The sequence below is a fragment of the Haemaphysalis longicornis genome, unplaced genomic scaffold, assembly GCF_048455015.1.
Source record: "Haemaphysalis longicornis isolate Haplotype H1 unplaced genomic scaffold, Haemaphysalis longicornis Haplotype H1 scaffold_1, whole genome shotgun sequence".
Classification (NCBI taxonomy): domain Eukaryota; kingdom Metazoa; phylum Arthropoda; class Arachnida; order Ixodida; family Ixodidae; genus Haemaphysalis; species Haemaphysalis longicornis.
The window spans coordinates 98,588,208-98,608,452 of NW_027526203.1; the positions used below are offsets into that span (position 1 = coordinate 98,588,208).

Consider the following 20,245-nt stretch of genomic DNA (forward strand, 5'->3'; position numbering starts at 1 on the left):
TGACTACCAGGGTAAGGTCAAAGGAGAAAGTACCCCCGTCTCCCTGCTTTTCAATGTATCATATGGCATTTTCTAAACCCCCCCCAGACGTGATCGGCCCCCGAAAAGGGGCCGCACCGAAGTTTCTTTTCCTCCTTTGCAATCGATCTCTGCCCCAAAGCCTGATAATTTCTCGCGGTTTCTGATCATGGAATCTGTTGACAAGACAAAGCCCATCACTTCCCAATCTGTGTTTCTAATCTCCAAGTTTCTTGAAAGCCTTATCGGAAAGTCGTATAAGGCTAAGAAACTCACAACGGGAGAAGTTTTGATAGAAGTAGAAAGCAAGCAACAATCCTCTAACCTCCTCAAGCAAACGCGCATGGTAGATGTTGACATCAAGATCACGCCCCATCGCAGCCTCAATAGCTGCCAGGGCGTGATCTCTGATCGGGATCTAATGAATGAGACTGAAGCAGACCTGCTCGAGGGCCTCCGAGAGCAGGGCGTGACAGCAGTGAGGCGAATCACCATACGCCGAAATGATGAAATAATTCCAACCAAGCACATAATCTTGACACTTGACCGCTCTAACCTTCCTGAGTCGGTCAACGCAGGCTTCTTGAGATGTCCAATCCGACCCTACGTGCCGAACCCGCGCCGCTGTTTCAAGTGTCAGCGGTTTGGGCACGACACAACGTCTTGTCGTGGTAAATTGACGTGCGCAAAATGTGCAGCACATGATCATCAAACTGACAATTGTAAATCCGAGAACTTCACCTGTGCCAACTGCCAGGGACCACACGCTGCCTATTCTAGGAGCTGTGGAAAGTTCAAAGAAGAAAAACAGATCATTGCCTTGAAAGTCAACGAAAACATCTCCTTCCCAGAGGCACGGAAGAGGTTCGCCTCCTTCCCTCTGGGCAGGTACGCCGACGCAGCTCGCCGGGGGGCGGAGCGGCGTCTTGTTTCGGCGGGGACCCAGTACCGAGAGTCGGACTTGGTCCCGCCCCCGCCCCCCCCCCTGGGTTGCCTCTGGTAGCCCAACCCGCCACCACGCCGCTTGCTCAGGCAGCAGCGGTTGTGGTGGCAACCTCTTCTGTCGGGGCAGGTGCCGCTCCCGTCCGTGCCTCCCCATCGTCCAGTGCGTTGGAGTGTGCCATGGACACCACGAGCCCCGCACCGGCTCCCACCGCCACCGCACCGCCCGTGCCACTTCTGGTGCCTCCGACACCACCGGCGGTGGCGGGTCAAACGAAGGGCCCCCGAAGGGGGGCCAAGTCCGAGGGGCCCGGTTCCACGGGCACACCCAGGACATCGGACGACGAGATGGACGTCGTGCCGTTCTTGCCTGCAACGCAGCGCAAGGAGCGGCCTCCGACGTCCAAGCCTACAGATAGGCCGCCCAAAAAGCCCAATCCAAGAGTCACAGCCCCGAAAGACGACACATAAACATACACACTCCAGTAGCTCTCACACTAAATAATGGGAAGAGAAAATATTGTTCAATAGAACTGCAGAGGCCTTCTGAATAATCTTGACGACGTGTATGAGATTCTGCATACCAATCAGCCAAGTGTAATGTGTGTTCAGGAAACACATTTGAATTCTAAACAATCAAATTTCTTGAATAGTTACCTGGTATACAGGAAAGACAGGGATGGCTGCACACACTCTTCTGGCGGTGTGGCCATAATCGTCCGGAAATCCTTAGCATGCCACCCTGTCACCTTGAACACTATCCTTGAGGCTGTAGCAATACGCTTAATAATATTTAATAGGTTGATAACGGTATGCTCCATATACATTCCTCCTGATGTTACACTTTTGAGTTCTGACTTCGAGGCGCTGGTTGACCAGCTGCCCGAACCATACATTCTAACAGGCGACCTTAATGCTCACAATTCTCTTTGGGGCTCTTCTCGTACGGATGCCCGAGGTCGCCTGATAGAGAGGTTTCTTACATCCTCTGGAGCATGCCTTTTCAACAATAAACAGCCTACATACCATAACATAGGTCACAACACATACTCATGTCTTGACTTGGCTATTGGCTCCGCAGTTCTCTTTCCTCTTCTCGAGTGGGGTGTGGGCACGGACCCATATGGCAGTGACCATTTCCCCACTTCATTAACGTATATAGGTAAAGGCCCGAGCAGTCCATCTTCCCATAATAGGTTCAATGAAGCACGAGCTAACTGGAACACATTTACAGAGACATCCAAACTACACCACACATCCATAGGACACCTACACGTTGAAGAAGCTACCCAACTCCTCACGGCGCACATCCTCGACGCCGCCGAAAAGTCCATTCCCCACGCCTCTGTTGCCCCGCGCAACCAGCGGAGGCCGTGGTGGAATGAGGACTGTAGGCGGGCGCGAGAGGCCCAGAACAAGGCGTGGGGTATCCTTCGCCGGTACCCCACGTCGAGTAACCTCCTCTTGTTCAAACGGGCCAAGGCGTTAGGAAAACGTGTGCGCCGTGAGGCAAAACGAGAGAGTTGGCGTACATTCATAACATCAATTAACTCCTACACAGACACACGGAAAGTATGGACACGAATACGCAAACTCAAGGGACATCAAACACACAGCCTGCCTCTGGTCAGTACAACAGGGGACACACTCGAAGACCAGGCTGACACACTCGCACAACACTTCCAACACGTTGCTAGTTCAGCACACTACACAAACACCTTCATGAAACACAAACTCGTGGCCGAAAAGAAACCTTTACATGACAATGACAGGTCAGCCACCTCTTATAACTCCGAGTTCACGCTTCATGAGCTGAGGGGTGCTCTGAGCACGTGTAAACCCTCAGCTCCAGGCCCAGACAACATTACATATACAATGATACAGAACTTACACACAGACACTCTTGTAACACTTCTTCACCTTTTCAACAAGATATGGCTTTCGGGGCACATTCCAAAGTCTTGGAGGGATGCCATAGTTGTAGCATTCTTGAAAGAAGGGAAGGACCCTTCTTCTCCCTCTAGCTATCGACCCATTGCCCTGACCAGCTGCCTGTGTAAGCTTCTCGAGAAGATGATAAACCGGAGGCTCGTGTACTTTTTGGAGTATAACGGCCTTCTCGAGAGCTGCCAGGCAGGCTTCAGGGCGGGGCGATCCACGAATGATCAACTTGTGGCACTAGAGTCATATATTAAGGATGCCTTCATTCATAAACAGTTCTGTTTAACTGTGTTTTTCGACCTAGAAAAGGCCTATGACACCGCTTGGCGTTATGGGATCCTTACTGACCTGAAGTCATTCGGTGTTTCTGGTAATATGTTTAACACCCTTGCTAGCTATTTGTTTGAGAGAACCTTTCGCGTCAGAGTTGGCTCTGCACTGTCAAAGGTACACGTGCAAGAAAATGGCGTGCCGCAAGGCGGAGTTCTAAGCTGCACTCTCTTCATAGTAAAAATGAACTCCCTTGGGAAGGCACTGCCGCCTACAATTTCTTACTCCATGTATGTAGATGACGTACAGATATCTTTTAAATCATGTAATATGTCCATCTGCGAACGTCAAGTCCAGCTCGGCGTCAAGAAGCTTGCCGGCTGGGCAGACAAGAATGGGTTTAAATTGAATCCTGCAAAAAGCTCCTGCGTTGTGTTCTCCAGGAGGCGCGGGGTCCATCCGGACCCAGACATTACTCTTAATGGCATGTCGCTTCCTGTGAACAAGGAGCACAAGTTCTTAGGTGTGGTGTTTGATCACAAACTCACATTCATTCCCCACATCAAGGAACTTAAAAATAAATGTCTCAAAACAATGAATATACTTAAGGTTCTCTCCCACCAATCCTATGGTTCCGACAAAGAACTCTTGCTTCGCTTGTATACTGCTTTGGTTGGGTCTCGTTTGGACTATGGCAGTGTGGTGTATGGGTCGGCGACTAAGACAGCCTTGCGAATTCTTGACCCAGTTCTACACCTGGGCCTTCGTCTTTCGTCGGGTGCTTTTCGCACTAGCCCTGCTGAGAGTCTTTATGTTGAGTGTAATAAGTGGAGCCTTGAGAACCAACGAACATACATGGACTTGCTTTATGCTTTTAAAATTTCATCGCTGAATAATCATCCTTTTTATCCTGTCTTTAACGACACATCCACATCTCTGCTCTTTGTAAATCGCCCATCCGTTCCTCTGCCCTTTTCACTTAGAGTGAAAGAGCGAGCCTCGGATCTCAGTGCTTTGTTTTTGGATGTGTACAGGTCATCCCTTTCAAACAGTTTACCGCCTTGGCAAGTTCGTCCTGTGTCGTGCGACCTTTCTTTTATGAAACTTGACAAAAATCGGGTACCGCAGGCTGCAATACTGCAGCACTTTCTGTCTCTGCAGTTTAAATACCCACTTGCAGAATTTTACAGTGACGCGTCTAAAACCTCCACTATGGTCTCCTGCGCTGCTCATGGTCCGAATTTCTGTGCAGCCAGAACCATGAGCGTCCACACGACAATTTTTTCAGCAGAGGCGTATGGGATTTTGCTGATTGTACGGCACATACTTGAAAATCAAATTCCAAAGTCTATCATCTACACAGATTCCTTGAGTGTTGTTCGCGCACTGTCATCGCATACACCCCCCAAAAACCACATAGTTAATCTTGTATTTAACACTATCATGTCTGTGTATGCAAAGAAGCATCAGCTGCTCCTCTGCTGGGTTCCAGGACACGCTGGGATCGCTGGGAATGAGTTGGCAGACGAGAGGGCTGCTGCTGCTGCTGCACTCAGGAACACTGTAGACATAACAACCGTACCCTACACAGACCTCAAGCCACACATAAGACAACACCTGCGGAGAACATGGCAAACACACTGGGACGAACAGACAGACAACAAACTACACGTAATAAAGCCACACTTGGGACGGTACACAGCTGACTCACGCAACAGACACACGGAAGTCGCCTTGGGTAGGCTGCGGATAGGGCACACCCATGCGACGCACTCGTATCTGCTGACGGGATCTTCTAGACCCCAGTGCAGCAGGTGCGGAGATGCCCTATCCGTGGTGCACATACTAATCACATGCAAGGCACTTCACACAACACGACGCAAACACTTCCCACAGCTATACAGACTACACGTCCCACCACACCCAGCGTTTTTCCTCTCTGATGATCCCATGTTTTCTATCAAGTGCGTTTTTAAATATTTAGAAGAAGTTCAATTTTTAGACCTCATTTCATACCACGCGTGATCACTCCCTGGCCCTATACACCAGCCATGCTCATTGTCGTTTTGTGATTTTACTTTTGTTTTTGCTGACTGTTCGTAGTGTTTAAGGTTTCACCCCTCATATATGACTATTGTTTTGGCGCTCTTTGCCCTAGTTGGCCTTGCGCCATAAACATCCAACCATCATCAAATAGTCACCTAAGCTGCTTGAAATGCCAAAACTAAATAAAAGTGTAAACGTGTTGTACAATATATACCTTATATTACCAAGGTCGGCTGAGCCGGTCTCGTGGCCTAGTTGTCTGGGGCGCTAGGTGTGTTGTCGCAAGTGTTTTGCAAGTCACGAGTTCGAGTCCCCCGCGGGTACGTGCTTTTTTTTTGTAAGTTAACTTTTTTGTTTTCTGCCGATGTTTTCTACATTGAGTTCACCTTTTTTTTGGGCCGCAACGTTCACTGTTCCACGAACTAGTTCACAGAATGCGCGCAGGCTGGCACTGGCGCGCTAGCGAGTTCTCGTTGGCGTGCTGTTGCCATAAGCACCGACTGCTTGCGGGCAGTGGGCACAGGCCAGAATGAACAGACCCTTGGCCTGGTGCGAACACGCTTTTTACGGACAGGCATGAGTGAGGCAAGCTCCAAATATGGGGGAAAAGCGCATGACATTTGGGCGTCTGCGGGTACGCGGAGGGCGTCCATGCACTGCGTAGGCCTCGGCTAGTGAATGCTACGACTACAAGCCGTCCTGGGAGGCTTATCTTTACGCATTTTCACAGCTGACAACATGGCAGAAGCGCGGTACGATGATTACTGAGTTATTGAGAATGACCATCCAACAAGGCCACCGGTTATGTTTTACAGAACCGAAACCGAAACCGAAACTTGTTTGGTTGCTCACCTTGGGCATCGTCCAATCACGGTGCCCGCTCCTCCTAACGTCACAGCTTTAGTTGGTGCGGCCGCCGCAAACCGCGCATGGTAGTTTTTCTTCTTTCGCGCTTTGTAAAATAATTACCGATTTGTCAACCGGATAAGCGATGAAAAGTGTGCTAATTTGAGCCAGTCTACGCAGTCCAAGCAAAAACGGGAGCTTGACAAATTCACTTCAGTGTCCCTTGTAATGGAACACTGTAATGTAATGGAACGGTTCCCTGTCCTTCGTCAAGCTGATTCACAGCTTTTAGTCAGGGAACCGTCCAGAATTCATTCTGGAAATAAAAATATTTGATTTGATTTGATTTAAAAGCATGTCGACCTTTTAGTATGTTTCGAATCGTCTTTTTTCTATTTTCGATATTTATCTAAAAACACAGGAAAATAGAATTTTTTTCATGCCCTTCACTATTTGATGGAAACTTACAACTCAACGGAGGTGGCATCTCCTTGCAATTCGAAATTACGCTTTTGTCTTATATATAAAAAATAAATGTATTCATTTTTTTTCTTTATTGCTTTTTTTTTACTTGTGGCTGATATGCCATGTGGAGCAACGTACGTAGCACCAACACAATAGTGTACCAGGATGGTAAACATATCTATGGTGCTTTACGTTTTTATGGTAGTAAACTAATATACACATGACGAACCAGCGCGCTTCAGAAGCCCTTTTACATCCCCTGTCAGTCTTACAGCAGTAACTGAAAATACCACCCACCCGCTGCAGTGGCTCAGTTATGCTGCTGAGCCCAAGGACGCCGGTTTAATCACATTCGCGATCTCTGCTTTTCATATGGAGGAGAAAAAAATACGATTGTATGTCGAGATTTCGTCGCGCGTTAAAGCTGCCCAGGTGCTCAAAAGTAATCCAGAGCCCTCGTGGCCCAGGTGCACAGCCGCGGCGCGTTAAACTCCCATAATTTGAATTTTGGACTGAAATAATAAAAAGGCCCTATATCTCCGTCCTTTGCTGCAAATGTCATCGAAAGACAGTAGTCTTCTGCCATCCGTGCCTGTAAAATCCCCTTGTCTCCCCCCCCCCCCTGGTCTCTTCCGCTCCCCCTCCACCATCATAGATGCAGTCGAAGTTTGCTCAATTCGATCCGACTCTCCTACGTTCGCTCCATCTGTTCAGAGCTCTTTTTTTGGTGACTCTGCCGCGAATTAACAGTCCGAAAAAAAGCAACACACAGCGCCTCAAGAAAGCAAGCAGTGCTTGCTCCAAAGTAGCGGATAGGGAGCATCGTGCTGCTAGGGGGAAAAGAAACTCGAGCCACCGTCAGGAAAAGAGTTGTCAATCACGAAGTGCAGGAATTTGAAAGGCAGGTGAAGTAAAAATTTAACCTTTTCCAGCAGTCCCATGACGGCACCTGATTGCAGTGCCAGACTTTCCTCTAGGGAAATTTGTTGTAAACGAGTTCATGCTCTAGAGAGTATGTTGCAAGCCACCGACGGAACGAGTAACGCCACAGTCACGTGATGCGCCGTCCACGATGACTGTCACCAAGAATACTCGTGGTGACGTCACCCTTTTCTTAAGGAATGCGCGGCGCAACAGCGCCATGATGCGCCCTGCCAGACGTTTCGCAGGGTTACTCTTTTAACGTGATAGCACTATACTTTTTCCTGCTCCTTAAGAGTGCAATGAATAAATCGACAGGCATGTATCCTAATACAGAGATACCGTTTGTGTCGTCTCGGTACAACTATTCACAACTATCTGAATACTGGCGCTACCATTTGTAAACTATTCCACCATGAAAATAAGGAAAGTTTAGGAGAGGCTGTGACCACCTCTTTCGTGCAACCGGTAACGCCATCTTAGGAGTGTTCACTTGTTCTTGTATTTTGAGCCCATTCTCCCTTTGGTTCTGTATCAGGCTACACTGGCGGCAGCGTAGCCGGAAACAGCAACTATGGGTCGGGGGGTATATAAACCGTCGAAACGATAAAGCTTCCTGTTTGCTGCTCAACCACTTGGGTGTGCGTGTCGTCTCTCATCGGCTGATACATGGCGCAGCCGACAGCCGAATTATCGTCGTAATGTTGTAACCCCGCTTCGGACACCTTTGCAAAAATGGATGCACTACGTCAGCCGATACCGCTCGTGTGCTCGGGCAACCTCGAGGTAAACTGGACGCGATTCCGGCAGCGCCTCGACATCTTCATGTTAGCGACCGGATTCTCCACAAAGAAGCCCGCCGAGAAAGTCGCGCTGCTCCTGCCCGTTGCCGGCGAAGAGGCGCTTGAGGTGTACAGCACCTTCAAGTTTTCCGACGGAGAGTCCCGTGACGACTACGATGTGGTAGTGAAAAAGTTCGAGGAGTACTGTGTCCCAAAGAAAAATGAGATCTACGAGCGCTACGTGTTCCGAACAAGGCAGCAAGCGGAAGGTGAGCCCTTTGAGCAATTTCTTCGTGACCTGAAAATCAAGGCTCAGTCTTGCGGTTTTTCAAGTATGGCCGAGTCTATGTTGAGGGACCAGGTCGTCTACGGAATCCGTGACAAAAAGCTGCTAACAAAGCTGCTCAAGGAAACGGATCTGACGCTGGAAACAGCCGTTCGCCTTTGTCAAGCAACGGAAGCCGCAGATAGGCAAAACATGGTATGGAATGCTCAAGAGAAGTACGTAGACGTCGTGCGGCCGGAAAAGCACAGGGTCCGGCGCTCAAGATGCACAAGGTGTAACACACTGCACGATGACCGAGCCTGCCCAGCCTTCGGGAAAACGTGCTTTCGGTGCGGTAAGAGCAATCATTTTGTCGCCCGCTGCCCTGCAAAGCCCAAGAGCCGGCAGAGCTGCTGCATAACTGCAACGGACCAAGCGCGTGGGAAAACAGCTAGCTCGTGCCAAGAGAACACTGCCAGTGACGAGTCGTCAGGGGAGTTTGACATCCTGGATGTGGAGTGTGTACGATTGCGTCGCGTCCAGAGTGGCTTGTTACGGTTGGTGCGGGTGCAACAGGCAAACTCTCCTTGAAAGTCGACACCGGGTCGCAGGCCAACCTGTTGCCCTATTCGCTGTACAGGAAGCTCAGCAAGAATGCTTCTGTCCGGCCCAGCCCTGCAACACTTCGAAGCTACACGGGAGGCATAATCAAGCACATAGGCCTGGTTACTCTCCAGCTGAAGATGAACGACACGCAGCTAAACCAGAACCTAAAACGAGAGCACTATCAGTTGCCCAGGCGCGAAGACATCGAATCTGACCTGGCCGGAGCCACTGTTTTCACTACTCTTGATGCTAAAGCTGGGTTTCACCAAGTGCCGCTCGATCCCAGTTCGTCTGAGATCTGTACCTTCGGAACACCGTTTGGCCGGTACTGTTTTCTACGGCTACCATTTGGCATAGCCTCAGCGCCAGAGGTGTTTCAGAGAGTGTTGTCCGAGATTTTTGAGGGCATTTTCGCGTCTACATAGACGATATCCTCATCTGGGGTCGAGACCAAGCAGAACATGATGAAAGGTTGCTACGTGTGCTCGAAGCGGCACTTAAAGCAGGGTTAACCTTTAATTGGAACAAGTGTAAATTCGCTCAAAGCTCGGTCTGTTTCCTGGGAGATGTTATCAGTGCTGAAGGCATCACACCCAACCCAAGTTTGGTCTGTGGTCTGACCCACATTCCCACTCCGGGAGATAAGAAGGCCCTGCGTCGCTTATTGGGTATGATCAACTACTTTCGGAAGTACGTTCCAAACTTAGCACAGAAAACGAAGAACCTTCGTAGCCTGACTCGCGAGGACTCGGAATTTGAGTGGCTTCCCCCTCACGAAGAGGAACTTGCCGAGTTGAAGGACATACTCTCGCAGCCACCAGTGTTGGCAGTGTTCGATCCTTTGAAAGCCACAAAGATATCCACTGATGCCTCACCCACAGGCCTCGGAGCAGTGCTCTTACAGTTGCATGGAGAAATCTGGCGGCCAGTGGCCTATGCATCAAGGGCACTCTCGGACCCTGAGACACGTTATGCGCAAATTGAAAAGGAGGCTTTGGGCTTGGTGTTCGGCTGTGAAAGGTTTCATCATTTTGTGTATGCTGCTGACTTCACCCTTGAAACAGACCACCAGCCATTAATCGCAATTTCAAAAAAGGGTTTGAATGACATGCCTCCCAGGCTGCAGAGATTCTTCGTACGGTTGTTGAAGTATACTTTCACCTTGCAGTATGTTCCTGGCTCGCAGCTCGTCCTGGCTGATACGCTGTCCCGGCAGAAAACTCACATCCCCAGAGAGCCGAACGACCTCGCAGTGGACATCGAGGTGCATGCCACCCATGTCCTCTTCGACCTGGTAGCGCCAACGACCCTCGACAAACTCGTCACAGAGACCCAACATGACCCCATTCTCCAACAGGTAATATCGGCGTTGTCAAACAATAGCCCAGTCGATGGCTTGTACAGACCATTCTATGCCGAATTGACCGTTGTCAATTGAGTATTGTTCAAAGGCAGCCGTGTTGTCGTGCCTTCATCAATGCGAGCCGACATGCTAAAACGGTTGCACGAAGGTCACCTGGGCATCTCCAGGTGTAAAGCTAGAGTAAGGCAACTCATGTTTTGGCCAGGGATGAATGCGGACATTGTGGCCTTTGCCAACAGATGCTCAGCGTGCAAGGAACTTGCTTATAAACTTCCACAGGAGCCATTCCGGATTCGTGAGGTACCCAAACACCCATGGAGCAGGGTAGGTGTTGACCTACTTGAGTATGCCCATCAGACCTATCTTGTCGTATACGACGCACAGTCAAACTTTTTGGAGCTAGAAAAGTTGCAGAACGCAACTGCGGCAGAAGTCGTAGATAAGCTGAAGGCAATCTTTTCCCGTCATGGCATTCCAGTGGAGGTGAATTCGGACAATGGCCCTCAATTCACCTCGCGTGAGTTCAGCAGTTTGTGGCCAAATATGAGTTCCGTCATGTTACGTCAAGTCCTCGTTATCCCCAGTCTAATGGCCTCGCAGAAAAGGGCGTGCAAGTGGCAAAACGTATCTTGCGTAAATGTGCTCTGATAGGCGATGATCACTGGCTGGGTCTGCTGAACTATAGAACAATGGTCTTGGAGGACGGACGGTCACCCAGCGAACTACTCAGGGGCAGGAGGCTTAGGACTAGGCTTCCCGGCTTTGGAAAAGCAAGGGGGACTCAAGTGAAAAAGCACAAGCAGATAATGCAGGGCTGTCGTCTGTCGCAACTGCAACCTGGTGACGTATGTTCGTTTACAGAGCGATGTGGGATGGAACCCCAAAGCCCGGGTGTTGGAGGAATGCTCACCCCGCTCGTACCGCCTGGTGACTGATACTGGCCGTTGCTTTCGCAGGAACAGGAGACACCTGCTTCGTACAGAGGAGTCCCTAGACGACACCTTGAGCGACACCGACTCCAGCATTCCGCCACAGCAGGAAATCCTCAAGCTGCTCGAACCCAGCCAGCCAGTACCGAACCCAGAAGAGGTAGACCATCTTGCCCAATCCTTGCTAGGGGTCACCACTCCTACATAACAGTCACAGCCTGTACCAAGGAGATCGACCAGACCTCGAAAGCCCTGCGTCAAGCTTGACTATGATGAACGTTTCAACCAAATTCCGTAATTCTTAAAAGGAAGGAAGATGTATCAGGCTACACTGGTGGCAGCGTAGCCGGAAACAGCAACTATGGGTCGGGGGTATATAAACCGTCGAAACAATAAAGCTTCCTCTTTGCTGCTTAACCACTTGGGTGTGCGTGTCGTCTCTCATCGGCTGATACAGGTTCTGCTTAAGCCGCTTCTCGCTTCGTCTTCTCCAACTGTGCCTCTGAAAATGTGGAAGCAATTTTGCAGGCTCGGCAGCAACGAAAATCGATCGCTTGGATTGTTTCAGCTTGTGCAGAAAAAGGACGTACTGCCGCACTAGCGACGCCGCAGCTGCGAATCCGCTTGTAAATTCGCACCATATAGAGCGGGCTTATGGCACCCTACTTGCATTTACGCTTAAGGTAATAGATCCATTTTTGCCCCATGTGTGGTTCCAGAACATGAATACTCATCCGCCCACTTTCATTCCAATACCGTAAACATTCGAGCCGTAGACAAATAAGTGGCTATGATTATCATTGTAACGATCGTTCTTCTGCAGCTCCGCTAGACATCTTGTACCTCATGAGATAGCTTAGCTTTGAGGCTCACTTCATTCGACTGTTACAGTATATATGTCCAAATCCGAATAACGTTTTTTTGAAATGGCTCAGAAAAATCAGCCCGTATTTAGAAAGAACGTCGTACAAATATTTTCCGGGGTGGGCTGAGAGCAACACATGTGAAGTTCTCATTGTGAGCAACCAGTCTTGAAAAAGAGTCAGACATCTGGATCAGAGCAAAATTGCTCCCCCCATTCCATTCTTTTCTCCCAAAACCCGTCCCGATGCCCAAGTTCCCGTTCCCAACAACCCACCCCATCCGGCTTCTTCCTAGGGGGGACACGGGGGGGTCCCCCCGGGCCCATCCCCCTGGCGGTGGGTCGCAAAGTAGCTTTCCCCGTTAATTTCTCTCCACCTTCAGGTGCACAAAATTCTCTTTGCCGGTTGGCCTGTTTTTGTACTGTTGCAATTGGGTTTAACCGGTTATACTACGGTGGTACCGGGGAGCTATGAAAGCTCCATTTACTCGATGTGTTCCCTCCTGGCCCTTGTGTTACTTCACCATTGCGCCCCGCTTGGGCCAACTACATTATGCAAGCGGCCAGCGCGAACGTTGTGCAAGGCACGTATTGGCACGGACTCTTCTGCGAAGGCCGCATTACCTTGGGTACACAAGCGGCTGCCATAGAAATGCTTCCCCTTATCATTATTATTTTATTTTATGAGCAATAATATGGGTTACGGTGGCAGCGATGGCGTAGAGGTAGAACACCCGCCTCGCGTGCAGAAGGACCGTGGTTCGAATCCCGGTGCCGGACAATTCCCACCGGATTAAAAAAAAATCCGCGTATTGATGGAATTGCACAAAGGGGCTTGGGGTGCGGCCTGACCCCGGCGACCATTGCCGGTAATGCACTCCCTCACCAGAGCAGGATTGGCCACCCTGGTGTAGTAACGGCCACAACCTCCCATGAATACGCCAATTAACCCTCGGCCCTCAGTCCCCAGCGGCTGCGAAGCAACTGACCACGGCGGCGGTCAGACCTGTGACGCAGCAGAGGGTGCTAAGAATCCCTGGATCCGGACAGGCCGCCAATGGAATCTGAACCTGGCAACGTTTAATGCGCGAACCTTATCTAGCGAAGGAAGTCTCGAGGTGTTGTTCGAGGAATTAGAGGGCATTAAATGGGATGTAATAGGGCTTAGCGAGGTTAGGAGGGCAGGCGAAGCCTTTACGGTGCTGAAAAATGGACACGTCCTATGTTACCGTGGTCTAGAGGACAGAAGAGAACTGGGAGTGGGATTTCTAGTCAATAAAAGCATAGCTGGCAACATAGACGAATACTATAGCATTAACGAAAGGGCAGCAGGTCTTGTAATTAGGCTCAATAAGAGGTACAAGCTCAAGGTGGTGCAGGGCTACGCGCCCACATCCAGCCACGACGACCAAGTAGTGGAACACTTCTATGAAGATGTGGAATCGGCAATGGCTAAAGTAAAAACACAGTATACCGTAGTTATAGGGGACCTCGATGCTAAAGTAGGCAAGAATCAGGCTGGAGACAAGGCAGTTGGGAACTATGGTCTGGGCTGTAGAAATAGCAGGGGGGACCTACTAGTTGAGTTTGCAGAACGGAATAACCTAGGCATAATGAATACCTTCTTCTGTAAACGGGAGAGTCGGAAGTGGACCTGGAGGAGCCCGAATGGGGAGCACAAAAATGAAATAAACTTCATATTATGCGATAACCCTGGCGTCGTGCAGGATGTGGAAGTGCTCGGAAGGGTAAGGTGTAGTGACCACCGTATGGTAAGATCTCGAATTAGGCTAGATTTGAGGAGGGGCCGCAACAAGCTAGTACGAAAGAAGCCGATAAATGAGCTAACAGTAAGACGTAAAGTAGAAGAATTCAGGATCGCGCTGCATAACCGTTATTCCGCCCTTAACGAGGAAGCCGAGCTTACGACACAGGAAGTCAGCGACAACCTTACACGCATTATCACGGAGTGTGCAGTAGAAGTCGGGGGCCCTATGGCTAGACAGGATACTGGTAAACTTTCACAGGAGACGAAAGATCTAATCAGGAAACGGCAAACCATGAGAATCTCTACCGCAGCTGACAGAATAGAACTAGCCGAGCTCTCGAAGTTAATCAATAAGCGTAAGACAGCTGACATACGGAAGTGTAATATGGAGAGGATCGAATACGCTGTAAAGAACGGAGGCAGCCTGAAAGCAGTGAAGAGACGTCTTGGCGTGGGGAAAAATCAGATGTATGCACTTAAGGATAAGCAAGGCAATGTCATCACAAATAGGGATAAAATAGTCACAGTGGCCGAGGAGGTCTATAGGGATCTGTACAGTAGCCGGGACATACAGGATAATGCCGAACGAGACAGTAGTTCAGAGGAGATAGACATCCCACCAGTAACGACCGAAGAAGTAAGGAAGGCTTTGAAAGAAATGAAAGGGGGCAAAGCACCTGGTGAGGATCAGATAACAGCAGACCTCTTGAAGGATGGCGGAGAAATTGTACTTGAAAAACTGGCAAACCCTGTATACGCAATGCCTAATGACCGCAATGGTACCGGAATCTTGGAAGAACGCGAACATCATCCTAATCCATAAGAAAGGCGACATGAAGGACTTGAAAAATTACAGGCCGATCAGCTTACTGTCAGTCGTCTACAAGGTATTTACCAAGGTAATCGCTAACCGAATTTCTGCAACCTTAGATTTCAGTCAACCTAAAGAACAAGCAGGGTTCCGTAAAGGTTATTCAACAATGGACCATATTCACACGATCAATCAGGTGATAGAGAAGTGCGCTGAGTATACTGAACCCCTATATATAGCCTTCATAGATTATGAGAAAGCATTTGACTCGGTCGAAACCCTAGCAGTCATTCAGGCATTACGGAACCAGGGGGTAGATGAGCATTATGTAAGAATACTAGAGGATATCTACAATGGGTCTACAGCTACCATCATCCTCCATAGGGAGAGCAGTAAAATACCTATAAGGAAGGGTGTCAGACAAGGAGACACAATCTCTCCAATGTTATTCACAGCATGCTTACAAGAAGTATTCAGAACGTTGGATTGGGAACAGGTGGGAGTAAGGGTTAATGAAGAATACCTCAGTAACCTCAGATTTGCTGATGACGTTGCCTTGCTAAGTAACTCGGGGGACAAATTGCAAAGCATGCTTTCCGCACTGGGCGAACAGAGTAGAACCGTGGGCCTGAAAATTAATATGCAGAAAACTAAAGTAATGATCAATAACCTCGGGACAGCACAGCGGTTTGAGATAGGTGGCGAGGCAGTGGAAGTGGTAAGCGAATATATCTACTTAGGCCAAGTTGTGACCCCAGATCCCAACCATGAGGCAGAGATAATTAGAAGGATCAGAATGGGGTGGGGTGCATATGGCAGACATTCTCAAATAATGAATAGCAGCCTACCATTGTCGCTGAAGAAGAAAGTGTATGACAGCTGCATCTTACCGGTACTCACCTATGGGGCAGAAACTTGGAGGCTCACTAAGAGGGTTCAACTTAAATTGAGATCGACTCAGCGGGCAATGGAGCGGAAAATGATAGGTGTAACATTAAGAGACAAGAAGAGAGCGGAGTGGGTCAGGTAACAAACACGTGTTAAGGACATATTAGTAGAGATTAAGAAGAAGAAATGGACGTGGGCAGGGCATGTAATGCGAAGGCAAGATAACCGCTGGTCATTAAGGGTAACAGAGTGAACCCCTACAGAAGGCAAGCGCTGCAGGGGGCGGCAGAACGTTAGATGGGCAGATGAGATTAAAAAGTTTGCGGGGATGGTCACAGTTGGCACAAGACCGAGGTAATTGGAGAATAATGGGAGAGGCCTTTGCCCTGCAGTGGGCGTAGATAGGCTGGTGATGATGATGATGATGATGATGATGAATATGGGTTACGATCGAAACTGTGTAGCATATGTTATACAACTCTCTGACGGCAGATCAAATTATCTTTCGAGCGAATGACATTTGCTTTAAATGTCAATATTTCAGCGCTACATGACAATACCGAAGGACGTTTGAGCTGAATGATATTTAGCGGCGAACCGAGGTTCGGGAGCTCATTCAGCGGCGAATTGAGTGGCCTCGACAGCAGTGGCGCATCAACAGTGAAGAAAGTTCACTAATAAACCAAACAAATACGGTTTCTAAAAACTGTCAGCAAACATATTTTCCATTCATGTTGTTTTTAAAATAAAGGCAAACAAGTACTAGGTAAAGAGAAAATCGCGTCCACAATCTGCGCTCTACCCTAATACGGATTTTTCGCGGACTTGTGTCGGCTTGTGATGTCTACTGATGTCACCTAAACTGGTGATTTTTCTAATTATATTTAAAAATATTCCTTTGTTATCTTTTCAAAAAATAGTATGTATGAAAAAATTCTAGATCGAGACGTTTAATTTGGTCTCTCCCAAGCCCAGTGGCGTCACACCCACATTTAACCTAACCTATGACTCACGTGACTATCTCATGACTATATCCAGTAAGCAATTTTTAATTTATCCCAGATGATTCCCCTCATCGAGATCTTTAATTTGATACCTCACAAGCCCTAGTGGCACCATTTTGACTTTTAACCAAATCCATTACTCATGTGACTATCTCATGACTACAACCAGTAAGCGATTTTTCATTTGTCCCACGTGATTCCCCTCATCGAGACCTTTAATGTGATACCTCACAAGCCCTAGTGTCACCAATTTGACTTTTAACCCAATATGTGACTCACGTGACTATCTCATGACATAACCAGGAAGCGAATTTTAAGTTATCCCACATGATTCCCCTCATCGAGATCTTTAATTTGATACCTCTCAAGCCCTTGTGGCACCATTTTGACTTTTAACCCAATTTGTGACTCACGTGACATCTCATGACTAACCAGGAAGCAATTTTTCATTTGTACCTCGCGATTCACCTCATCGAGACCTTTAATTTGATACCTCACAAGCCCTAGTGGCACCACTTTGACTTTTAACCCAATTTGTGACTCACGTGACTATACAACCAGTAAGCGATTTTTCATTTGTCCCACGTGATTCGCCTCATCGAGACCTTTAATTTGATACCTCACAAGCCCTAGTGGCGCCACTTTGACTTTTAACCCAATTTGTGACTCACGTGACTATCTCATGACTATTACCAGGAAGCAACTTTTCGTTTGTCCCCCGTGATTCGCGTCATCGAGACCTTTAATTTGATACCTCACAAGCCCTAGTGCCATCATTTTGACATTTAACCCAATCTATGACTCACGTGACTATCTCATGACTAACCAGGAAGCAATTTTGAATTTGTCCCACGTGATTTCCCTCATCGAGACCTTTAATTTGATAACCTCTCAAGCCCTTGTGGCACCATTTTGACTTTTAACCCAATTTGTGACTCACGTGACATCTCATGACTGTAACCAGGAAGCAATTTTTCATTTGTACCTCGCGATTCACCTCATCGAGACCTTTAATTTGATACCTCACAACCCCTAGTGGACCACTTTGACTTTTAACCCAATTTCGACTCACGTGACTATACAGCCAGTAAGCGATTTTTCATTTGTCCCACGTGATTCGCCTCATCGAGACCTTTAATTTGATACCTCACAAGCCCTAGTGCCGCCACTTTGACTTTTAACCCAATTTGTGACTCACGTGACATCTCATGACTGTAACCAGGAAGCAATTTTTCATTTGTACCTCGCGATTCACCTCATCGAGACCTTTAATTTGATACCTCACAGCCCCTAGTGGACCACTTTGACTTTTAACCCAATTTCGACTCACGTGACTATACAACCAGTAAGCAATTTTTCATTTGTCCCACGTGATTCGCCTTATCGAGACCTTTAATTTGATACCTCACAAGCCCTAGTGGACCACTTTGACTTTTAACCCAATTTGTGACTCGCGTGACTATACAACCAGTAAGCGATTTTTCATTTGTCCCACGTGATTCGCCTCATCGAGACCTTTAATTTGATACCTCACAAGCCCTAGTGGACCACTTTGACTTTTAACCCAATTTGTGACTCGCGTGACTATACAACCAGTAAGCGATTTTTCATTTGTCCCACGTGATTCGCCTCATCGAGACCTTTAATTTGATACCTCACAAGCCCTAGTGGCGCCACTTTGACTTTTAACCCAATTTGTGACTCACGTGACTATCTCATGACTATTACAAGGAAGCAACTTTTCATTTGTCCCCCGTGATTCGCGTCATCGAGACCTTTAATTTGATACCTCACAAGCCCTAGTGCCATCATTTTGACATTTAACCCAATCTATGACTCACGTGACTATCTCATGACTAACCAGGAAGCAATTTTGAATTTGTCCCACGTGATTTCCCTCATCGAGTCCTTTAATTTGATAACCTCTCAAGCCCTTGTGGCACCATTTCGACTTTTAACCCAATTTGTGACTCACGTGACATCTCATGACTGTAACCAGGAAGCAATTTTTCATTTGTACCTCGCGATTCACCTAATCGAGACCTTTAATTTGATACCTCACAAGCCCTAGTGGACCACTTTGACTTTTAACCCAATTGGTGACTCGCGTGACTATACAACCAGTAAGCAATTTTTCATTTGTCCCACGTGATTCGCCTCATCGAGACCTTTAATTTGATACCTCACAAGCCCTAGTGGCACCACTTTGACTTTTAACCCAATTTGTGACTCACGTGACTATCTCATGACTATTACCAGGAAGCAACTTTTCATTTGTCCCCCGCGATTCGCCTCATCGAGACCTTTAATTTGATACCTCGCAAGCCCTAGTCCCATCACTTTGACTTTTAACCCATTTTGTGACTCACGGGACTATCTCATGACTATGACCAGGAAGCAATTTTTCATTTGTCCCCCGTGATTCGCCTCATTGAGACCTTTAATTTGATACCTCCCAAGCCCTAGTGGCATCATTTGACATTTAACCCAATCTATGACTCACATGACCATCTCATGACTCTAACCAGGAAGCAATTTTGAATTTGTCCCACGTGATTCCCCTCATCGAGACCTTTAATTTGATACCTCACATGCCCTAGTGACATAAATTTAACTTTTAACCCAATCAATGACTACTACTTAATAATTAATTAATTAACCTAAATTAGGTAATTAGTTTTTTTAATGCGATGGTTAAAATGAAAGCGCGTCGCCCGTTCCTAATTTCTGGCAAAAAATATGCGTGTGATATGTATGACCAACATCATCACCGTAACGAGCGGTTGCACTTTTAAACAACACAATAACACGCGTTCTACCCAAGGAGGTTATAATATAACCTCCTTGGTTCTACCTATGCTCGCGCCTGGGCAGTGCATACCATTTTTGCGATTTGGCGCTGTTGAACGGCGCCAGCAGCGCTGTGCTTAGCCCTCCCCACTCCCACCCCTTTAGCCACTTCACCATAAGTGCGATCAATGGCTAGTTTTTGAGTAGAAGCAACACTGACTGCAAGAATAAATCGATAGAAAAAATTATTAATTATTAAAATGGATGCACGCGCGCTTAAGCTAGCTCGTTTCCTTTCTTTTTTATCGAGGCGGTTTGGCGAAAGGGGGGGGGGAGATAGGAATGGACTAAAAGCAGCAGCGTCTTGCAGCATTGGTGAAGTGAAATCAAAGCCTTTCGGTAACACTTGAATTAAAATATTAGAGTTGTTCACATGAATGCTAAAATAAAAAAAAGAGGTAGAAGGGAAGTAAATTAGCAACGTGAATTTTTAACATTTAATTTCGAAATTGGGTTTCAGGCGCTAATGCTCCGCCTCGGTTTAGCGTTCTTTTCCTTGCAGTGCGGACCAAACACAACTCTCGAACGTAAAATTATATCACCTGACGAAACGACATTATTAAAGCTAAAATGTTTAAAGAAATTCTTGGGACATCCCATGCACCGAAATGTCCACACCGAGACGTGCTTCACCGAAATGTCCTACACATAAATGTGCGGATCCCCCA

The 20,245-nt window shown here is 47.7% G+C and overlaps 1 protein-coding gene across 1 annotated transcript; it reads left to right on the forward strand.

Moving 5' to 3' along the window:
- Positions 1 to 7,984: 7,984 nt before the first annotated feature.
- LOC144165109 (uncharacterized) lies at positions 7,985 to 11,760 on the forward strand. The gene is made up of 3 exons (XM_077695227.1): positions 7,985 to 8,500; positions 10,271 to 10,459; positions 11,422 to 11,760. Exons 1-2 carry the CDS (start codon positions 8,185 to 8,187, stop codon positions 10,300 to 10,302), a joined length of 348 nt encoding a protein of 115 aa, XP_077551353.1. The 5' UTR covers positions 7,985 to 8,184; the 3' UTR covers positions 10,303 to 10,459; positions 11,422 to 11,760.
- The last annotated feature ends 8,485 nt before the right edge of the window (positions 11,761 to 20,245 follow it).

What these genes read in the sequence shown, in the direction of transcription:
- LOC144165109 (XM_077695227.1), top strand. Translation starts at nt 8,185, where the DNA reads ATGGATGCACTACGTCAGCCGATACCGCTCGTGTGCTCGGGCAACCTC. An exon ending in AACAAGGCAGCAAGCGGAAG is followed by an intron (nt 8,501 to 10,270) that starts GTGAGCCCTTTG and finishes TTCACCTTGCAG; the next exon opens with TATGTTCCTGGCTCGCAGCT.